The sequence below is a fragment of the Schistocerca nitens genome, chromosome 12 (genome assembly GCF_023898315.1).
Source record: "Schistocerca nitens isolate TAMUIC-IGC-003100 chromosome 12, iqSchNite1.1, whole genome shotgun sequence".
Lineage (NCBI taxonomy): Eukaryota > Metazoa > Arthropoda > Insecta > Orthoptera > Acrididae > Schistocerca > Schistocerca nitens.
The window spans coordinates 34562037-34583840 of NC_064625.1; the positions used below are offsets into that span (position 1 = coordinate 34562037).

The window sequence follows — 21804 nt, forward strand, 5'->3', positions numbered from 1 at the left end:
TATAAAGTGTCTTATCATACAGAAAACTACCAAACATCGAGTGCATTTGAACTGTGACACCTATCGCAAAGAAGCGGAATGCAATATCACTAGCCCTTAAAAGTTGCCGGCCGCGGTGGTCTAGCGGTTCTAGGCGCTCAGTCCGGAGCCGCGCGACTGCTACGGTCGCAGGTTCGAATCCTGCCTCGGGCATGGATGTGTGTGATGTCCTTAGGTTAGTTAGGTTTAAGTACTTCTAAGTTCTAGGGGACTGTTGACCATAGATGTTAAGTCCCATAGTGCTCAGAGCCATTTGAGCCTTAAAAGTTACATAGCTGGTTTATTCCCGGTATCAAATGGATACTGTTAAAATGTCTGCGCAGCATAAATAAACAACCCACGACACGTACGAAAAGAATGTTGACAACATAAAATCGGTTCTGCGCATGTGAATGCTCACTCCAGAGATATTTACTCCGTGGTTGTGCCACTGGTAGATAAATCTCATGACTAGCTCTATATAACCTAATAATTTACAGTGGGAGTGACTAACAAGGTATACATTGATACCTCTTTTGGTTTGGAAAGGTTTCGAAATTTTTTGATAGAAATCTATGAGTAGCTTGATACCGAAACGATATTCTAAACAAAACTATCTTACACACACACACACACACACACACACACACACACACACACACACACACAGAAACTATGAGACAAATGCTTTCACAGGTTGGGAACACCATAGTCCGGCAAAACTCACACAACCTACACAGAAAACAAAAGAATAATTGTAACAAATGTGCTGGATTTTTAAACATGGAAGTATAATAAATAACCGGGTAAGAAACCCGTTTATCAATTGACATAGCAGCAGTGGTGAAATTTTGGGTCTTTAGGCAAAACCCTTTAAACGCATAATGTTGGTTCGTAAAATTCCCATTTATGAACAGACTGGACAGTAAATGTTGGCCATTGTACTGATTAATTACTGAAATTCTAACTATTGTGATGTAATTGTTGCTTGCAAATGTTCGATTTTGACTAGTATCTAAACTGTTTACTAGAATTTTTTAAAGTGGAGTTTTACTGTCGGCAAAAAATCAATCGTAATCAAACTCCTGTTAAAAAGTAAACAAATATGTAGGACTGCAAAACGGCGTTTTCATTTGAAGTACTTACAGAAAAAGAACGCTTTAGATCTTTCTTTCTTTCAATACTGCCTTTATCCTGCATTGTGCGCAGGGTCGGCAGAGTTAAGTACGGATTTGGCATGGTTAATTTTAAGGGGTGGCCGGATGCCCTTCCTGCCGCCACCCCATACCCCCTAGAACGGAATTAGTGTACCCCAGCTGCCAGCGTCTAGTGTAAATCGTGAAATAGTGTGAATGTGGTTAAAATGTCTGCGAGTCGTGTAACTGAGGCGGGACCTGAGGACCACCCCGGCATTCACGTGCTAGGATGTGGAATACCGCCTAAAAACCACATCCAGGCTGGCCGGCACACCGGTCGTCGTCGTTAATCCGCCGGGCGGATTCGATCAGGGGCCGGCGCGCCTCCCAGGTCCAGGAAGCGGCGCGTTAGCGCTCTCGGCTCTCCTGGCGGGTCAGTATTTGGCAGAAGAACATCATGTTCAATTAAGTGTCCCACACGTTTTGCTTTGCGCTGATGTAACTTTCAGTAGTTCTCTATCTAGCCTCCTCTTTCTTGTAGAACCGTCTAAATCTTTTTCTTCCTTCTTTTTTTTCGCTCGAGCTAGCTCACGTAATTCTCCTCGAGAACCACGTCACCACAGCTTTGAGCCGAGCTTTCTCCTGGTTTGCTAACGCCAATGTTTCGCATCCTTATGTCAGGACACACCACTCGTCCATTTTTACAAATCCCTTCTTAGTGTGGTAGCTGATGTGCTTTTTCAATAGAAGATTCTTCGTATTTTGGAAGGCTATTGGCCAGTGTTATTTTTCTCTTTAATTTCCCATAGACATCTATTGTTACCCTCAAGCTATCCAACTAGTGCCCAAACGGTGGTACGGTCCTCGACTACAACATGATTTTTTTTTCAAAAGATTAGAATCTATGGGACACTACTCATGATTGTTCATAGTATGCAACCTTTCATTGATTTTAGAGAAAAGCAGCGAGTGGTAGAAGGACGAAGTTTTCTCTTATTTCCTGTATGTCTGAATTTTTGATTTCACATATCTTGAAGCATATGATGCAAAAGTCTGAGGCAGTCTTAGAATTTTTCAATCTTTGTTCGATGTCCAAGTTTATTACTGGAAATAACAGCAATAAGAAATCGAAAGTAGGTTATTTGAGAAACCAATTACTTTTAAAGGTTTTAACAGTAAAGTTAAACTGGACGTGGAAAAAAAAAACGGTATAACGGAAAACCAGTTGTTTCAGCGATAAATTCCGTCCATGGTCTAAATAGTAAATCTTAAAGTGCTTTCGTGAATAACACAACGTCAGGAAGGCATTTTTTGACGCTTTTATGATCTTAACGGCATATTTGAAGCAGTAATACGACGGATTCCCTTTCGTCGGTATAACTTTCTTTTTGTTACGCGTTTCGAATAAAAAAGAAGGGGAGTACGTGTGGTGAAAAAGAAACATTTTCCTTAATACGGGCTGACGAAACTGACGTTCCGTCTATGTCTTCTTCCCGAAAATTCTGAGAACATATTTTGGTGTGTTTGGAGGACATGCAACGTTTCCTTCCCGTTGCGTTCAAGCAGAGCGCTCTTTGAGTTGTACTGATAAGAAATCTAAAGTCAAATCTTACAGAAATAAAACTCAAATTCATGCATATAAAAGAAAATATCACATGAATGAGCCCGCTTACAAATGAAATGTGATTCCTTTACACTTCACACTATAATCGGAACGCCTAGAATTCGTCTAAACGACGCAAGAGGGCATTTTTTTCAAAACACTTCCACCAGAAGCTAATGTTTGGGTCTGCTACGATGGCGGACGTCGGCTTCAAGTTTTTGACATCACGACAGCTCCCCGTATCGGACCTCCATGGTTTTAAGGCCAGATTCTCATTCAAATGAGCAAAAAATTGGGGAAAGTTTGAATTTCTTTTTTTTTTTTTTTTTTGAGACAGTGAAAAGACATACAAAGGATCTGTTTGGGAATTATGTTTCATCATACTTTGAACTTTATTTTAGATTTTCAATAAAAAACAAAATGGCGGCCGTAACTATGGTTTTTCAAGGGCCTGCGAGTGTGAAGTACGGAGAATGCGTGCTGCATAGCCCCTCAGGAATTATCTGAAAACAGAAACTGATAACATCAGTCAATACTACATTAAATTTATGGGAGCTTATACCTAACCACAATAAAATAATCTTAAATATAACGATATGGTGGTAACTCGAGCTTATAGTTCGATTTTTGAGGTTTTTCACTCTTTATTGCTGTAAAAAATAGTTAATTTTAACAAATTTGTTATATTGTAGGAATTAGCCCCCAAGAAAAGTGTTTACTTTTCGGAGGTCAAAGGTAGACACCAATAGGTTGAACAGTTTCTGTTTTATGCTGCACGCAGTTTTGAAAAATCGTTTCTCCTGAAAAACTTGTTTAAAGTTTAGGGAAAACTAATTTGCTTAAAAGCTACACGCTATCAAATATTTTTGATGTCACTGAACGCAAATGTGGAGTTAGGATTTGAAAATTCAAAATGGCTAATCCAATATGGCGGACCACAAATTACGTTTTGATCAATTTTGACCGTATATCAAACCTTCCACTGACTCGAATTGTTCCAGGGGAGCAATTCCCTCTTTCCTGGCGAAAAAAACAGATTTGACTGAGCTGTATATGCAGTTCGGCAGCCTGCACAGGTTTTTCGTCAGCTGTTTCGGCGAATATGTTTGCAAACATACTGCAGCCCGCCCGGCTAGCCACGCGGCCTAACGCGCTGCTTCCCGAGCGGGAAGGTGTGCGGACCTCGGCACGAATCCGCCCGGCGGATTAGTGTCGAGGTCCGGTGTGCCGGCCAGCCTGTGGATGGTTTTTAAGTCGGTTTTCCATCTACCTCGGCGAATGCGGGCCGGTTCACCTTATTCCGCCTCAGTTACACTGTGTCGGCGATTGCTGTGCAAACACCATTTCCACGTACGCGTACACCATAATTACTCTACCACGCAAAACATTTTGGGTTACACTCGTCTGGTATGAGACGTCCCCGGGGGTCCACTGGGGACCGAACTGCACAATAACCCTGGGTTCGGTGGGGGGCGGCGGTGGGGTGGGTGGACTGCTGTGGCCTGTTGTGAGGTTGTGAACCACTGAGGGCTATAGCGGGACGAAGCCTCTCCATCGTTTCTAGGTCCCCAGTTTAATACATACATACAAGCATACTTCAATATAAATCATTTAGTGAACGTGTGTCGTGGCACGACAAGTTTTGTGCGCGGAAGAATACATAGTGTAATGTTTACATGAGTTTTATTGTATGAAATTTGAAATTTGTGGTAAGGACTATGGGACCAAACTACTGAGGTCATCGGTCCCAAGGCTTACGCACTACTTAAACTAACTTACGATAAGAACAACACACACACCCATGGTCGAAGGAGAACTCGAACCTCCGACGGGGGAAGCCGCGCGAACCATAACGAGACGCACTAGACCGCACGGCTACCACGCGCGGCTCTTATTCTTATGATCAACGGAGTATAGTCGCAACAGTTTCGAAACAATAGACGACAATTGGCCTACGGCAGTGAACAGCGTAGTAGTTGGGGACTGTTTTTGTGCATCACCCTAAATACAACACGTACTGTATTATACAGGGGCAACGGCCTTGCCTCAGTGGATACACGGTTCCCATGAGATCACCGAAGTTAAGCGCTGTCGGGCGTTGTCGGCACTTGGATGGGTGACCATCCAGGCCGCCATGCGCTGTTGCCATTTTTCGGGGTGCACTCAGCCTCGTGATGCCAATTGAGGAGCTACGCGACCGAATAGTAGCGGCTTCGGCCAAGAATACCATCATAACGACCGGGAGAGCGGTGTGCTGACCCCACGCCCCTCCGATCCGCATCCTCCATTGAGGATGACACGGCGGTCGGATGGTCCCGGTAGGCCACTCGTGGCCTGAAGACGGAGTGCTTTTTTACTGTATCTGACAGATTTCTGAGAGGCTACGGACTATAAGATGCACCTTAATTTTTAAGCAGTTTTCTTAAAAAAAATAATAATTTTACCGTTTTTATTATTAGACTGAAAAGCCAGACAATGAAAAAGGATTCTTAGTTTATAAAACCGAACAGACCTTTAAAATCCCTGAAAATCGTCATCTTTTAGTTTTGGTCATTTTGTACTCAGTCCACTATTAGCACATGTAGTCTTCCTCATTTTCTTCAGTTGTTGTTTACTAGGCCGCCATTCGCGAAGGGTTGGTGGTGGGACGAAATGCCGCTCAGCTGCTCTGTGTGTTCCATTTATAGCCCACATCATATGAATACCACAAATATTTGTCGATTACGAAGCTAGTTACTAACAAAAACTTTGTGATTTTACCGATAACACAAACCACTTTCAGTTCAAGTTCACTGGCACGGCAATCTGCAATGATGAATCACAGGCTAGACAGAGTTCTACGTTTGTGATAGCGAGGTAGGAGAGAGACAGTGTTAACAAGCTTGTGAATCCCCGCAACACATGTTCGTCGCACGCGTGCACTGCTGCTGCCAATTGCACCCAATGTTACTCGAGAGAGTTAGGTTTCCCATTTCATCGAATATATGGCCATTTTTGAGACTGGCGAGAATTTTAAATAAAACAGTGGACATTTGTATATCAGTTTCGAGTATATGACGCATCTGAATTTTGGAGGCAATTTTTCGAAGAAAAAAGTGCGTCTCATAGTCCGCAAAATACAGTACCGATGTGGGAAGGAACGCATTTTGGACGAAGAGAAATTTGTTAATATAGCATACAAATATTAGTTTTAAGAAGTTGTGTTTCTAGAGGTATTTGTGTGGGTTGTAGTACTGTATAGAATTGAAGAGAGAAAGATAATTAGTTCATACAAGAAGAGAATGGAAACTTCTAAAATGTTGTGGTACTGAAGAATGATGAAGACTAGATGCAGAGACCGTATAACTAATGAGGTCTTACTGGATCCAAGCGTAGAGGAAAAAATTTGTAGCACATTTTGACTGAAAGAAGGGATCGTTTGGTAGGACAAAATCAATTGGGTACTGGAGAGAAGTGCCGGGGAGGTGGTGAGGGATTCTAGAGGATGACCAAGAATTGATTAGAGTGAAAATCTTCAAACAGATATAGGTTGAGTATTCAAAGTCTTCCAAGACTGTATGTATGAATAAAATCTCAATTATCAAGCCGTGTCAGTTCGAATAAAATTTACCGTTGAGATGGACAAGGATGGCAAGCTACCGTTCTTGGATGTTTCAGTTGAGCGGAAGGCAGGAAGCTGGCATGGTCTCTAACATTCTGCGTGGTGTCTGTTTGTTCTAAGTCGTGTCTCCCTACCACTTTCGCGCAATGACGCTCTGAGCGTGTTTTTGGCGAATTGACTAGTTTGAACCTGGGACCTGTTGCTGGTAAAGAGACGCCACACCACACATGACATGTAGAGTTCAGAAGAGTTCAGTGAGACTAGCTATGATATAATCAAATACTTAATGATTTCAGCGTCAGCTCCACTGCACTCCCACTAAAAGAATCTTAATACTAACTAAATTTATTGGAAGGGGTTCAACGCTTTCCTATTTTTAGTTAACTGCTAAAATAACGTCGAAAAATCAGTTAAGTTTACCATTGGAATTTTTATTCTACTCACAAAACATTGTTTATAAATTGCACTATTGATAAAAGGAAATATTTTAATACAGCGTTCAACAAAAATGTGAACGAATATTCCCTGAATGGGTTTCCAAGTTCTATAATGGATTGAAGGATGACCTATGCCATATCACATCTATAATCTAGGATTAAATTAAGTTTCATAAAAGAGAAAACTTTCAAAACTGGTCTGCAGTGACCCTCAATTTTCTTTAATTACTTATTTAACTTGTCGTAAATTACAGTGGCTGATGTGGCTTCTCAATAATTATATAACAGAAAAATCATGGCATTTCAGACTTTAACTTCAAGTAGCAAATGTGAATACCACGAAGTTTAATTGACGATCGACACCAGTATTACGTAAAAAGGGGATGTAACAGATGAGACTTCTGCAGTTCTGAGTGAAGCCTTATGCGCTCTTATGTGGCATTGCGTGCGTTCATTACCTTGTCGGTGGTTAGACAGCGTCATGGGCGGCGGACGGCGCAGCTCCACACACCTCGCCGTCTCGGTAGCAACTCTCTCGAACTTCTCCTTACTACCGTTTACCGAAGTTGGTTTAAGAAAAAGGTATCTGGCTGTGTTTTCAACTGACCAATCAGCGTCTCAGTGTTAACCTTAAGCTCCGCCTACAAAAATTCTGTGTATCCAATGAGAAACGTTATACTTTTCGTGGTAGAGCAATGTTTTTAATGTTTCCTACGTAACAGAGACCCGTATAGTCTCACGCTAAAACTTGCAGCTGGTGTGGCCCTTTTAGTGTTATCGTAAGATCTATACTGTTCTTCTGGAGGGCTCTAGCTTTTAACATGGGCTGGAGGCTGCTCTTGGCTGTCGGCCGGCGACGTGGGTGTCCCTTATCGTAGGGCCTTCTAGCCTACACGGCTCTGCTCTCGGCTTCTCGTTTCTCCCCTCGGAAATGCGTCTGTTTCACGGTGGGAAGGTATGACATGCATTTCGGCGTTCTTGTGTTAGTCTGTGGTATTCCATTTGCTCACTCGTTGATCATATTACTTTGGTTAATTTAATGTCAGGATTTATTCAGAGCTATGTGACATACTGCCGGATTTTCTATCATGTCAGGGTTTTCATGAAAGGTGTTGGATTTGCCTGACACCTTACACGTCATTCAGTGTACAGGAACCAATGCACACTGATCGATACTTGATCGCCGATAGTTTTCACCACCCTGTACAGAAAAAAACAGTCCTGAAGACATTAATACAAAGATAAAAAGTTATTTTTGACCACTTACAGTGTGATTTGCAGCATTTGAGGCACGTGTTCAAAGAGAATGAGTATAGCAAAAGAGAGATTGGAAACGAAGAAAGACGCCTTGTGAATCGGCAGAAGCAGCGAAGCCTGCGACTTTCCTGCCATACTGTGGGGCAACAAATATCAAGTTAGGACGCATAATGCAGAGACAAGGGCTAAGACCAGTGTTCTGGCCTGCCCCCAAGATAGGAGACAAGCGGCGCCCTGTTACAGACGACATAGCTCTCCGTGTGACCAGGGTGTATGGTGTCCCTTGCGCTGTATAGGTCAGACAATTCGCACAGTTTCAGGGTGTTGTACCTAGTACAAGCGACATATTAAACAAAGCGAGCTCGACAAGTCGGCCATAGCTGAGCATTGCCTGGGAAACAGACACAAAAGACAGTTTGAGAACACGAGAGTCTTGGCTCTTGTGCCAACATACCGATGTTCCGTTGCAAAAGAGGCGGAAAAGATTAGAATGAACAGCAACAGTTTTAATAGAGAACAGAGGTACACGCTTAGTAGGGGAGCAGGCGTGCTTTGGACACTGAGCGAAAGCAAAGACGTAGGCTTGACGTTTGTAGTGATCCGGGAGCGTCAGTTTGAAACGTGGAGCCAGCCCCTCGCGCCACCTGACGTCACTCGGTCTGGAGCTGCTGTGAGATGCCCAGTCACCTTCTGCGCATGCGCCGTTTAGGCCCTCACTGATTGGTGGAAGAAGCGGCAATTGTGGCTACACAAGCGGAGAACTGTGCCAGTCCCAGTTCTACAAATCCCATCAAATCCTGCAACACCATGCGCTCCGCCTCGCCTATTGCATCTGCCTCCCCTCCCCCATGCGGATCCTCTACGACTTAATTCCTTTCCCACACCTCCTTCTTTTCCTCGAACAGATACGGATCCTTTACATCTTCTGCAAACTTGATCCCCATCACCCGCTTGTCTCTCCCATCCTTTCCCACCCCCGTCTGCTGCCGCGCCTGTACTCCCACATCCCACCTGCTCTCCACACTCCGTACCCTCTCCCGAGGTGGCTTCCGCCAACTCCCCCTACCTGATGATACCCTCATCCCCTCCATCTACCCCTCCTACAAACTTTGATCCTCCCCTTCCTCCCCCTGTGTTTTTCCTCCAAGGCACCCTCTTTCCCTTCTCTCCCTCCTCTCTTCCTGCCCCCTCCCCAGGATTCCACACCCCCCTACCCTCTCCCCTCCCGCTCCCTTCTTCTCTTCCACTGGCATCTACCCCCTTCCCCTCACCCTCCTTCCCTCACCTTTTTCCTCTTGCAGGCCCCTGGCTTTTTCGGGTGAACGGTGCATCTTCTCGTGTCTTCACGTCAGTGCTTCAGTGTCTCTCTGTTCGTGCTCCTCCAACCACGTGTGTAAACTCTGTCTTCTCCATTGTGTACAGTGATGAACGTTTTTTGTCCAAACAGTGCACCTTTGAATGGCTTCATTTATTTTTACTATGCCTGTCTCGCGTTTTTATCCGCCATGTTTGTTTGTTTTTCTGTCTTTATATTTACTGAATGTATTTTCTGTGGCCGAAGAGAGGTGTAGATAGGCCGCTGCCGGCCTACCTTTATTGTAAAGGTATCAAAATAACAATGAAGAAAAAAAAAACAGTTCCAGCTAGCAGTGGTTTTACTCCTGACAACGGTGGCGGAGATGGCCATCGGAAACGCGAGAATTCCGTTCGAATTTATGCGGCTTCAGAACTGGGAACATTTTATTCAGATGTAGGTTGAAGTACGAGGTGCATTCAAGTTCTAAGGCCTCCGATTTTTTTTCTAATTAACTTCTCACCCGAAATCGATGAAACTGGCGTTACTTCTCGACGTAATCGCCCTGCAGACGTACACATATTTCACAACGCTGACGCCATGATTCCATAGCAGCGGCGAAGGCTTCTTTAGGAGTCTGTTTTGACCACTGGAAAATCGCTGAGGCAATAGCAGCACGGCTGGTGAATGTGCGGCCACGGAGAGTGTCTTTCATTGTTGGAAAAAGCCAAAAGTCACTAGGAGCCAGGTCAGGTGAGTAGGGAGCATGAGGAATCACTTCAAAGTTGTTATCACGAAGAAACTGTTGCGTAACGTTAGCTCGATGTGCGGGTGCGTTGTCTTGGTGAAACAGCACACACACAGCCCTTCCCGGACGTTTTTGTTGTAGTGCAGGAAGGAATTTGTTCTTCAAAACATTTTCGTAGGATGCACCTGTTACCGTAGTGCCCTTTGGAACGCAATGGGTAAGGATTACACCCTCGCTGTCCCAGAACATGGAACCCATCATTCTTTCAGCACTGGCGGTTACCCGAAATTTTTTTGGTGGCGGTGAATCTGTGTGCTTCCATTGAGCTGACTGGCGCTTTGTTTCTGGATTGAAAAATGGCATCCACGTCTCATCCATTGTCACAACCGACGAAAAGAAAGCCCCATTCGTGCTGTCGTTGCGCGTCAACATTGCTCGGCAACATGCCACACGGGCAGCCGTGTGGTCGTCCGTCAGTATTCGTGGCACCCACCTGGATGACACTTTTCGCATTTTCAGGTCGTCATGCAGGATTGTGTGCACAGAACCCACAGAAAAAAACTCTGGAGGCGATCTGTTCAACAGTAATTCGGCGATCCCCCAAAACAATTCTCTCCACTTTCTCGATCGTGTCGTCAGACGGGCTTGTGCGAGCCCGAAGTTGTTTCGGTTTGTTGTCACACGATGTTCTGCCTTCATTAAACTGTCGCACCCACGAACGCACTTTCGACACATCCATAACTCCATCACCACATGTCTCCTTCAACTGTCGATGAATTTCAATTGGTTTCACACCACGCAAATTCAGAAAACGAATGATTGCACGCTGCTCAAGTAAGGAAAACGTCGCCATTTTAAGTATTTAAAACAGTTCTCATTCTCGCCGCTGGCGGTAAAATTCCATCTGCCATACAGTGCTGCCATCTCTGGGATGTACTGACAATGAACGCGGCCTCATTTTAAAACAATGCGCATGTTTCTATCTCTTTCCAGTCTGGAGAAAAAAAATTGGAGGCCTTAGAACTTGAATGCACCTCGTAGTAAGGCAGAAATGAAGAGACTTGTACGGAATCACCTTTTGTGGAGAGCTGAATCAAAACAGCCTTGGAACCGATAACTGCAACAACAACAAAGTTACAGTGGCCATGCTACTGTGTTGCAGGTCCGCCTGCCCTTCCGATATGGGGCAGCTACCCCCTGCTGCTCCTGGAGAACTTCAAGTTCCCCTACCGCGTGCTGGACGCCATGACGCGTCGCTACAAGTCCAAGGTGATCGGCTTCTACTTCGGCAACTACCCGACGGTGGCCGCCTGTGACCACCAGAGCATCAAGGAGGTGCTCAGCAACCCACACATGCAGGGCCGGGTGATCAACGTACTGGGCGACGTGAGGAACTACCACAAGGACCTCGGTATGTACTGCACTTTCTTACAGACAACTGCATCATCTGCCAACTCTTCTAAAGAGCTTCCGACCCTTTATGATTTATGGAGTGTCCTCGTGGCCACTTTAGGGTCTTGTACTGCAGGAATCATGGGAGTGGAGTTTCTTTGGTGGCCAGTATCGTCTTTCTACAACGCAAGAGTACATGTGCATTAACAGAGTTCTTTATTTACATGAACAGGAAGATGGATTGTCACCATTGTTGTTCAATATAGCACTGGACGAAGTGATCAGGCGGTGGAGAGCAATAAACGAAGAAATGGGAATACCAAAGACCCATGTGGGGGACAAAAAGGACAACAGAGCTCAAGTGGACTGCCTAGCCTTTGCAGATGACATAGCAGTAGTTAGATGGAAGAAGACGCAAAGACACAGCTCGACAACTTAAGTAAGGTAGCCAGAAAGGTGGGACTGAGGATCGCCTATAACAAGACAAGGACATTAAACACCACTGCAGACTGGGAAACACCGGAAGGCACTGTGCAAATGGTGGACAAATTTAAATACCTGGGAGAATTTATAACAGGAAGGAACAGGAGCAAGGAGGGAATAACGGAGAGGACAAAGAAGATGATGTCAGCCTTCTGCATGACGAGAGCGATATACAATAAAAAGAATATATCCATAGAGGCAACGGTGAGGAATGCAGTATTATATGTTGCTGAGATGGTGACAATAGGGAGAAATGGGGGAAACAACTAGAGAAAGAAGAGAGAAAAATACTGAGAAAAATACTAGGTCCCAAAAGAGGTGGAGAGAGGTGGATGCGAAAGATCTAGGGAAGAATTGTACCGGAACATGAGAACAATATCCAGGGAAATCAGACTCAAAAGGGCAAGGTTTGCTGGACGTGTAGTTAGGATGAGTATGGAGAGAATGACGAAGAAAGTTTGGGAAACAACAGGGAGGACAAGGGAAAAGACAGGAATGAAATGATAATTAAATAGACACCCTAGCTGCAAGCAGGCGTTGATACACTTCATTGGGGACATGTTGAAAATGTGTGCCCCGACCGGGACTCGAACCGGGGACCTCCTGCTTACATGGCAGACGCTCTATCCATCTGAGCCACCGCGGGCACACAGGATAGTGCGTCTGCAGGGACTTATCCCTTGCACGCTCCCCGTGAGATCCACATTCCCAACATGTCCACAACACTACATTCGTAGTGCGCCTAATAGATGTTTGCCCATCATACTCATTACTCGTGGCAGATTAATCTACCAAGTCCCGTACGAGTTCGGGCATAGCGCGTGCGTTCACACAAGAAGGTCAAAGGCCGGGAACCCATATTTTTAACTATATATGACGGTAGTATCTGTTCCCGAAAGAACAGTTACCGTCGATGACCATGCAGCTTTGCTCGAAATGAAATGATAATTAAATAGACACCCTAGCTGCAAGCAGGCGTTGATACACTTCATTGGGGACATGTTGAAAATGTGTGCCCCGACCGGGACTCGAACCCGGGACCTCCTGCTTACATGGCAGACGCTCTATCCATCTGAGCCACCGCGGGCACACAGGATAGTGCGTCTGCAGGGACTTATCCCTTGCACGCTCCCCGTGAGATCCACATTCCCAACATTGAAATAAGAACACCGTGAATTCATTGTCCCAGGAAGGGGAAACTTTATTGACACATTCCTGGGGTCAGATACATCACATGATCACACTGACAGAACCACAGGCACATAGACACAGGCAACAGAGCATGCACAATGTCGGCACTAGTACAGTGTATATCCACCTTTCGCAGCAATGCAGGCTGCTATTCTCCCATGGAGACGATCGTAGAGATGCTGGATGTAGTCCTGTGGAACGGCTTGCCATGCCATTTCCACCTGGCGCCTCAGTTGGACCAGCGTTCGTGCCGGACGTGCAGACCGCGTGAGACGACGCTTCATCCAGTTCCAAACATGCTCAATGGGGGACAGATCCGGAGATCTTGCTGGCCAGGGTAGTTGACTTACACCTTCTAGAGCACGTTGGGTGGCACGGGATACATGCGGACGTGCATTGTCCTGTAGGAACAGCAAGTTCCCTTGCCGGTCTAGGAATGGTAGAACGATGGGTTCGATGACGGTTTGGATGTACCGTGCACTATTCAGTGTCCCCTCGACGATCACCAGTGGTGTACGGCCAGTGTAGGAGATCGCTCCCCACACCATGATGCCGGGTGTTGGCCCTGTGTGCCTCGGTCGTATGCAGTCCTGATTGTGGCGCTCACCTGCACGGCGCCAAACACGCATACGACCATCATTGGCACCAAGGCAGAAGCGACTCTCATCGCTGAAGACGACACGTCTCCATTCGTCCCTCCATTCACGCCTGTCGCGACACCACTGGAGGCGGGCTGCACGATGTTGGGGCGTGAGCGTAAGACGGCCTAACGGTGTGCGGGACCGTAGCCCAGCTTCATGGAGACGGTTGCGAATAGTCCTCACCGATACCCCAGGAGCAACAGTGTCCCTAATTTGCTGGGAAGTGGCGGTGCGGTCCCCTACGGCACTGCGTAGGATCCTACGGTCTTGGCGTGCATCCGTGCGTCGCTGCGGTCCGGTCCCAGGTCGACGGGCACGTGCACCTTCCGCCGACCACTGGCGACAACATCGATGTACTGTGGAGACCTCACGCCCCACGTGTTGAGCAATTCGGCGGTGCGTCCACCCGGCCTCCCGCATGCCCACTATACGCCCTCGCTCAAAGTCCGTCAACTGCACATACGGTTCACGTCCACGCTGTCGCGGCATGCTACCAGTGTTAAAGACTGCGATGGAGCTCCGTATGCCACGGCAAACTGGCTGACACTGACGGCGGCGGTGCACAAATGCTGCGCAGCTAGCGCCATTCGACGGCCAACACCGCGGTTCCTGGTGTGTCCGCTGTGCCGTGCGTGTGATCATTGCTTGTACAGCCCTCTCACAGTGTCCGGAGCAAGTATGGTGGGTCTGACACAAAGGTGTCAATGTGTTCTTTTTTCCATTTCTAGGAGTGTAGTTAAAAGACAGGAACCAAGTGGGTTGTTGAACTTCGGAAGGACTGGTTGGAATTGGGGATCAAAGTCGAAGGAAAGGAAAATTGGAGGAACAAATATACACCGATCAATATGCCGGAGATCAATGACAGAGAGGAATACAGGAAAAGATTAGAGCGTCACCAGTGGAGCCAACAGGAGAACCGGAAACTGAAGATCTCGGAAGAAGAGTGGGAGAGAAGAAGAGAAAGAATGTTCTGGGAGAAGAAGAGGAGAATGCAGTCCACGAAGGGGCTACATGTGGTCCTACAGAGGCCATAACGCAAGAAGAAGAAGAAAAAGAAAATGAAGAAGATGAACAGGAAGCTACTTATCTTCAATACAGTCCATGTGTTGTGGTACCGGCTCTTCCATAATAGTCCTGTTACAGATAATATCGGTAATCTTGCTATAATCTGACACTACATATTGTCATAGCCGAAGCCCACTCTGCAAATGAATGGCAGACACCAGCTAGAATGAGACGGTGAGAGTGACTGGGAGACTCACAATGAGCTAGTGACTGGGGGACTGAGCTTGTCCTGAGGCCCTCTAGTCAGTGATGGCGATCTAAATACTTGCTGTCGAGTGGGCGTTGGCGGCATGTTGCTTGAAAGTCTGTCTTTGGCCTCTCTCCTGATAGGCGCACTCCATCCAGCGCCTACTATCGATCTTCTTGCTTCATCTTTGCCGAATGGTGTTCTGGCGGCAGCTTACACCAAAACAATTAATATATATGGCTCTCTAAACATTTTAGGCTAAGGGCCACACTGGCTTTTCCAAATAAGTCCCAAGGCCCAAGACATAGCTATAGTCTTTCTTGGAATTTGATGCTCTAGTACTGTTGGGAACTCCTTGATACAGTAGAGAAAGTTTTCGTGACGCTTACCACTGCTGCCAGTCTTTACAAATTGACACAGTGGTACTGCAGCAGCTGTTATGCAGTCACCTGCTCTTTGTTTGACCTTGATCAGTGACCTTAATTTCATGTCATATACGAGTACATTGCTACAAATACACTAATAAGTCAAAACATTGTGACTACTGCCAACGCGACATTGGATGCCACCTTTTGGAGTTGGCGACATGTGACATGGTAGCAAAAGTATGTAAGCGGAGCGGATATAGACGGGGGATCACCCTAGCGAAGGTGTGTGATGCGGATGGGGAAATCCACTGAGATAAACGACATTGATAAATGGCAGATTATTATTCCGCAGAGCATTCGAACGAGTGTCTCGAAAACGATGAAGCTAGTCGAATGTTCACGTGCTACTGTCGTGAGCCTCTACAGAAAGAGGTAGAAGGACAATGAAACTACAATTAGGCGCTAAATGGCTGGAAGTCCACGACTCTTCACAGAACGTGGCGTTCGGAATCTTGTCTGCTCTGTAAGGTGTGATAGATTGTGATCTGTGGCATATCTGCCAAAAGAGCACAATGCTAGTGCACGCACAATTGTTTCGGAGCACACCGTTCATGGTACACTGTCAAATATGGAGCTCCACAGCAGACCACCCCAATGTGTTCACATGTTGACCCAACTACATCATCAATTACTACTGCAATAGGCACGAGACCATCGGGATTCGACCGTCGATCAATGGAAACGTGTCGGCTCTTCGAGTGAATCACATTTTTGCGACAGTAGGTCGATGGTCGCCTCCACAAACGCCGTCGTCGAGGTGAACGGGGCTCGAAACGTACAGCATGCTACAGACGCGGGCTGGTGGCAGCAGTATTATACAGGGTGATTCAAAAAGAATACCACAACTTTAGGAATTTAAAACTCTGCAACGACAAAAGGCAGAGCTAAGCACTATCTGTCGGCGAATTAAGGGAGCTATAAAGTTTCATTTAGTTGTACATTTGTTCGCTTGAGGCGCTGTTGACTAGGCGTCAGCGTCAGTTGATGCTAAGATGGCGACCGCTCAACAGAAAGCTTTTTGTGTTATTGAGTACGGCAGAAGTGAATCGACGACAGTTGTTCAGCGTGCATTTCGAACGAAGTATGGTGTTAAACCTCCTGATAGCTGGTGTATTAAACGTTGGTGTAAACAGTTTACAGAGAATGGGTGTTTGTGCAAAGGGAAAAGTTCTGGACGGCCGAGAACGAGTGATGAAAATGTAGCACGCATCCAGCAAGCATTTGTTCGCAGCCCAGGAAAATCGACTCGCAGAGCTAGCAGAGAGCTGCAAATTCCACAATCAACTGTATGGAGAGTCCTACGAAAAAGATTAGTTATGAAACCTGAACGTCAACTACCCGAGGCGATGGATCGGCCGCCAGGCAGCCCGTGACAGAGCACTTCATCACTGGCCTCCAAGAAGTCCTGATCTTACCCCCTGCGATTTTTTCTTATGGGGGTATGTTAAGGATATGGTGTTTCGGCCACCTCTCCCAGCCACCATTGATGATTTGAAACGAGAAATAACAGCAGCTATCCAAACTGTTACGCCTGATATGCTACAGAGAGTGTGGAACGAGTTGGAGTATCGGGTTGATATTGCTCGAGTGTCTGGAGGGGGCCATATTGAACATCTCTGAACTTGTTTTCGAGTGAAAAAAAAAACCTTTTTAAATACTCTTTGTAATGATGTATAACAGAAGGTTATATTATGTTTCTTTCATTAAATATACATTTTTAAAGTTGTGGTATTCTTTTTGAATCACCCTGTATTATGGGGGACATTCTCTGTGTTTGCATGACACCTGTAGTAGTAATCGAAGACACGCTGACGGTTGCGAACCACATGCATCCCTTCATGCTCGATGTCTTCCCCAACGGCGATGTGATCTTTCAGCAGTACAGTCGTCCACGTTTCGGAGCCAGAACCGTGCTGCAGTGGTTTGAAGAGCGTAATAGGGAACTCACGTTGATGTCTCGGTGATCAAACTCGCCTGATGTAAATCCTGTGGAACCCATCTCGCTTGCTGTCAGGCGCCATGACAGCGTACTCAAAATAGCGGTCCCTTACTTGCGCGAATTACGTGACCTCCAGAAACCTACCAACAAACTGTCGGATTCGTTATACACATAATCAGTGACGTATTTCGCTCTAAAGACGCATAAACAAGCTATTACGCGTGTGGTCATACTGCTTCGGCTTATCAGCGCAAATACCACTCGTGGAGGTCGTTGTAATGCGCTTTCAAAAATCCTTGCTACCTCCATACGTCATCAACATCGCAGCAAAGTGGTTAGAATGTAGTGAGAGCGGCATATGGTACCAGCACTGCAGGATATCTTCCAACCGCAACATTCCTCGCCACTCGGCGGGAATAGTGGTAACCTCTTCGTCCCTGCGGTCACTGCTTGTATGGCAGAAGAAAATTTGGACAAAGTATAGTTCATCGTACCAACTAAGTTCATTGTTCAAATACTCGCTAATTTTCGTTTCGGGACTAGACAGTGATTTAGATTCGAGGGTTGGAACTATAGTGGCAACTATTTATTTACAGCTCGTACAAAATAATACTTGTTTCAAAGTTTTACTGACCTTCAAAGCAATCACCAGCATTGTGAATAACCCGTTGCCAGTGATGTGGGATACTCTCAGCTGTGCCAGTTGTGTTGACAGTTTGAGTGGCACAGGTTATTGCCCGACGAATTTGTAGCAGTTCTGAAGCGAATGCCGTGAAGTGTTTCCTACAGTTTAGAAATCGAGTTGAACTCACGAGGGCGTAAGTCAGGGGAGTGGAGTAGGTGGTATAGCACTTAGCGGCCCCTCACTTGTTATGGGAGGTGCTCGATAAGGAAGGTTCATCTGTAATTTAAAAAGAATTACAGTGGGCCGGATACCATGCGTGTCTGACCACGGGACGAACTGATGGCTTTGACGGGCCATAGTTTGGAGACCCCTGATAAGTATTATACCGGATGGTTATTGTGATGTCACCGCCAGACACCACACTTGCTAGGTGGTAGCTTAAATCGGCCGCGGTCCATTAGTACATGTCGGACCCGCGTGTCGCCACTGTCAGGATCGCAGACCGAGCGCCACCACAAGGCAGGTCTCGAGAGACGTACTAGCACTCGCCCCAGTTGTACGGACGACATTGCTAGCGACTACACGTACGAAGCCTTTCTCTCATTTGCCGAGAGACAGTTAGAATAGCCTTCAGCTAAGTTAATGGCTACGACCTAGCAAGGCGCCATTTGTAACATTGCATGTATCTCAAGATAGTCTCACTTGTATCATCAAGAATGCTGTATACCAAAGGACGATATAAAAGTTAAGTGTTCTAGTAGCTACGTTCTTTTCTTTGTCACATTCATTACGAATCCTGTTCCAGACTTCGCGCCAGTCGGCGTGTGTGTACGTGTGCCCTCTCGGCAACCCGTCTCTGTGGACTGGCTGCATTGTCAGTCCACTACAGTTATAATTAAACTTTCCCTATTTAACACGTTATAACGTGGAAACCAATTACCGTACGAGGATCAAACTTGCTAGCAACGACATGGGGAAGAAAACTAATGGAGAATCAATTTCAGAATGAGATTTTCACTCTGCAGCGGAGTGTGCGCCGATATGAAACTTCCTGGCAGATTAAAACTGTGTGCCCGACCGAGACTCGAACTCGGGACCTTTGCCTTTCGCGGGCAAGTGCTCTACCATCTGAGCTACCGAAGCACGACTGACGCCCGGTACTCACAGCTTTACTTCTGCCAGTATCTCGTCTCCTACCTTCCAAACTTTACAGAAGCTCTTCTGCGAACCTGCAATTTAATTGAAATATTTTTAATGTGCTGCTACGGTACATCATACCATTGCATACCGGTACCATTTCTGCTACAAAATGGGCTCAATATTGCGCCCATCAGTGTCCAAAAGAGTTTGAAAGCGCAGGATTGCATTCTGCACAGCCGAACGAAGCATGTCCGTAAGTATGCTGGCTACCTCTCTTAATATGCTGTGCTTCAGATCAGCTCATGTGTGAATGTTCCCCCGGTGAACCCAGCCCTTCAAGTAGCCCCACAACCAGAAATCGCAGGGATTGAGCTCAGGTGATCGTGCAGGCCAAGCATTTGGAAATGACCGGCTGATAACTCGATCGTCTCCAAACGTGTTTTGGAGAAGCACGTGAACTTCACGAGCGATGTGTGGTGCGGCCCCATCTTACACGAAAACTGTCTTTCATTGCGTTTCTCTCCTGTAGGGCGGGTATGACATGCTGGCGAAGCATATCGTAGTAACGATGCACGTCTTTGTTCCTCGAGCGCCAATCTGTCCAAAAAAGAATGGGCCTGTGATGAACGTAGCTGTGAAGCCGCACCATATGGTGACACATTCACCATACAGAGGAACTTCATGCATAGTGACTGGAGGTGAAGATCCCCACACTCGGCAATTATGTGTATTCACCTTACCAGTCAGAGAAAAACGAGCTTCGTCTGTCCATAGCATGGTCCAGGGCCAGCTCTCGTCAATCCTCGCGAGAAAGTGGGGAGCGAAGTCAACACGCCGTTGTGCGTCCTGTGGTGCAAACTGCAGTACGATATGGTTCTTGTACAAATACAGTTTGAGAATGGTTCGAAGAACCTTCCGTACAGTGGACTACGGGATGTTCAACTGTCGTGACACAGCACGCGCACTTCATGACGATCGGGAATTGCGCGCAGCGTTGTCTGCCACAGCAACAGAGATTTCGTCAACCACCTGTGGTGCAACCGGTCGTCGGTCTCTTCCCGGAGTGACGCCCGGTTCTCCAATTGATTCAAACTTCTTCATCACGCTACACACAGCAGGTGGAAAAGAGAACCCTTTTGTAATCCTTTCAGCAGGCGACAGTCTCGAAGTGCAGCTGAAGCTTTACTTTTGGTTTGATAATAGAGCTTCATCAGTTATGCCCTGCTCTTTCTGTCCAAGCTCATGCTGATGTGTCAACAAGTACACTGCGACTGGTCAGGTTCTAACAATACCACCACCTGCAAAGTAGGTTAGAAATCAGATTAATAATGTTTCTCACGCAGCGTATGTTCGCTTTATCGGGCAACAACAAAGTTATTGACTGTGGCTGGTATCGACAGAATGGAAATAATGAAGTCACTGTAAAAAAGTCATTAATTTGGGCACTTGCCTTGAATGGATTCCCACGTAGATTTCGTCGAAGTTGTTATGGCTCATCTTGTTCATTCTGGGGTGATTCCTCTTTGACTGCTAGAAGGTTCAGATCTGTATTTTAGCAATATTTGAAGACCTAACGAATACATTTTTCAGGAAATTCTTAATGACCAAACAATCCCAGATGAGAACAATGGTATGGGAGAAATAATTTTTAACTTGGTGTTCACAATCCACATTTTTATTAAACTTCTTGTAAATTCACATATACTTCTTCTTAATTGTCACATCATCAAGAAAACAGTTTTGTATCAATTGTAACCTCCCCACAAAATAAATTCCGTAACCTCCCAACAGTAAAAACAATATAATTATTTATTTCATTCACATTCACATTCACCTTCCAATAGTTTATTATTCCGTAACCTAGGAATAATAAAAATGTGACTCACTTATATCCTTTCAATAATTGACTGTGAATTTAAACTGGTAAATTTTGGACGTCAGCTGTGCTGCGTCATGGCCCTGAAAGATCATTTTGAATAAATTGAAAATTCTTACCTCAATGAAGTCGCCGGATAACGCATATATATCTGCTCTTACAATAAATTTTTGTGGCACACCCCAGTGCAATGCTGGCCGATAGATTTGTCATGTATAAAAAGAACAACTGATTTTTCTTAGCAATAATCGGGATGACCATGGATTGGGGAAATTAGTAAATTCTTTAAATTGAAATGAATGATTGTCAAAAGTTACTTTTTATGAGAAAGATTAATATTAAGAGATTTTTTAAAAACATTTACATGGGAGTTGATGTAACAATACTACATATGCGCGAGGCTGCTTTTTACCTTATACTACAACGCTCAGGCACCGCCATCGCTCCACCACGACTGGCCCAGCCAACACGATACACACGACTGCTAGCTACAACTTACTGCTACTGCTACACAGTTCCTACTGGCGTCAACACTGCTCTTTGGTCTCAGATTCTCTTATAGCTTACATATCGCAGGTAGCGCGTGAGCAATCCATCGAAATTACATCTGCTCGAGTGCGCTAGCAACAAATTCCTTAATCATGGGCCTCTTACACAATCTTCATATATTTAATTTCCACTTTAACCAAACACAAGACTTGACTGTTCTTTTACAATGCGAAATAACAACTGAACTTCTGCAA

At 45.7% G+C, this 21804-nt stretch overlaps 1 protein-coding gene and 1 non-coding gene across 2 annotated transcripts in view; one reads left to right on the forward strand and one right to left on the reverse strand.

Annotated features, from left to right (window-relative positions):
- LOC126215161 (probable cytochrome P450 304a1) overlaps window positions 1-21804 on the forward strand; it is a 130464-nt gene that overhangs the window by 15767 nt on the left and 92893 nt on the right. Inside the window, exon 2 of the mRNA XM_049941831.1 lies at window positions 11257-11505. Within this exon, the coding sequence (XP_049797788.1) occupies window positions 11257-11505 (249 nt within the window). The remainder of the gene's footprint in view (window positions 1-11256; window positions 11506-21804) is intronic.
- Window positions 12983-13057, reverse strand: Trnat-ugu (transfer RNA threonine (anticodon UGU)). The gene has a single exon. It is a non-coding gene; the product is annotated as a tRNA-Thr (tRNA).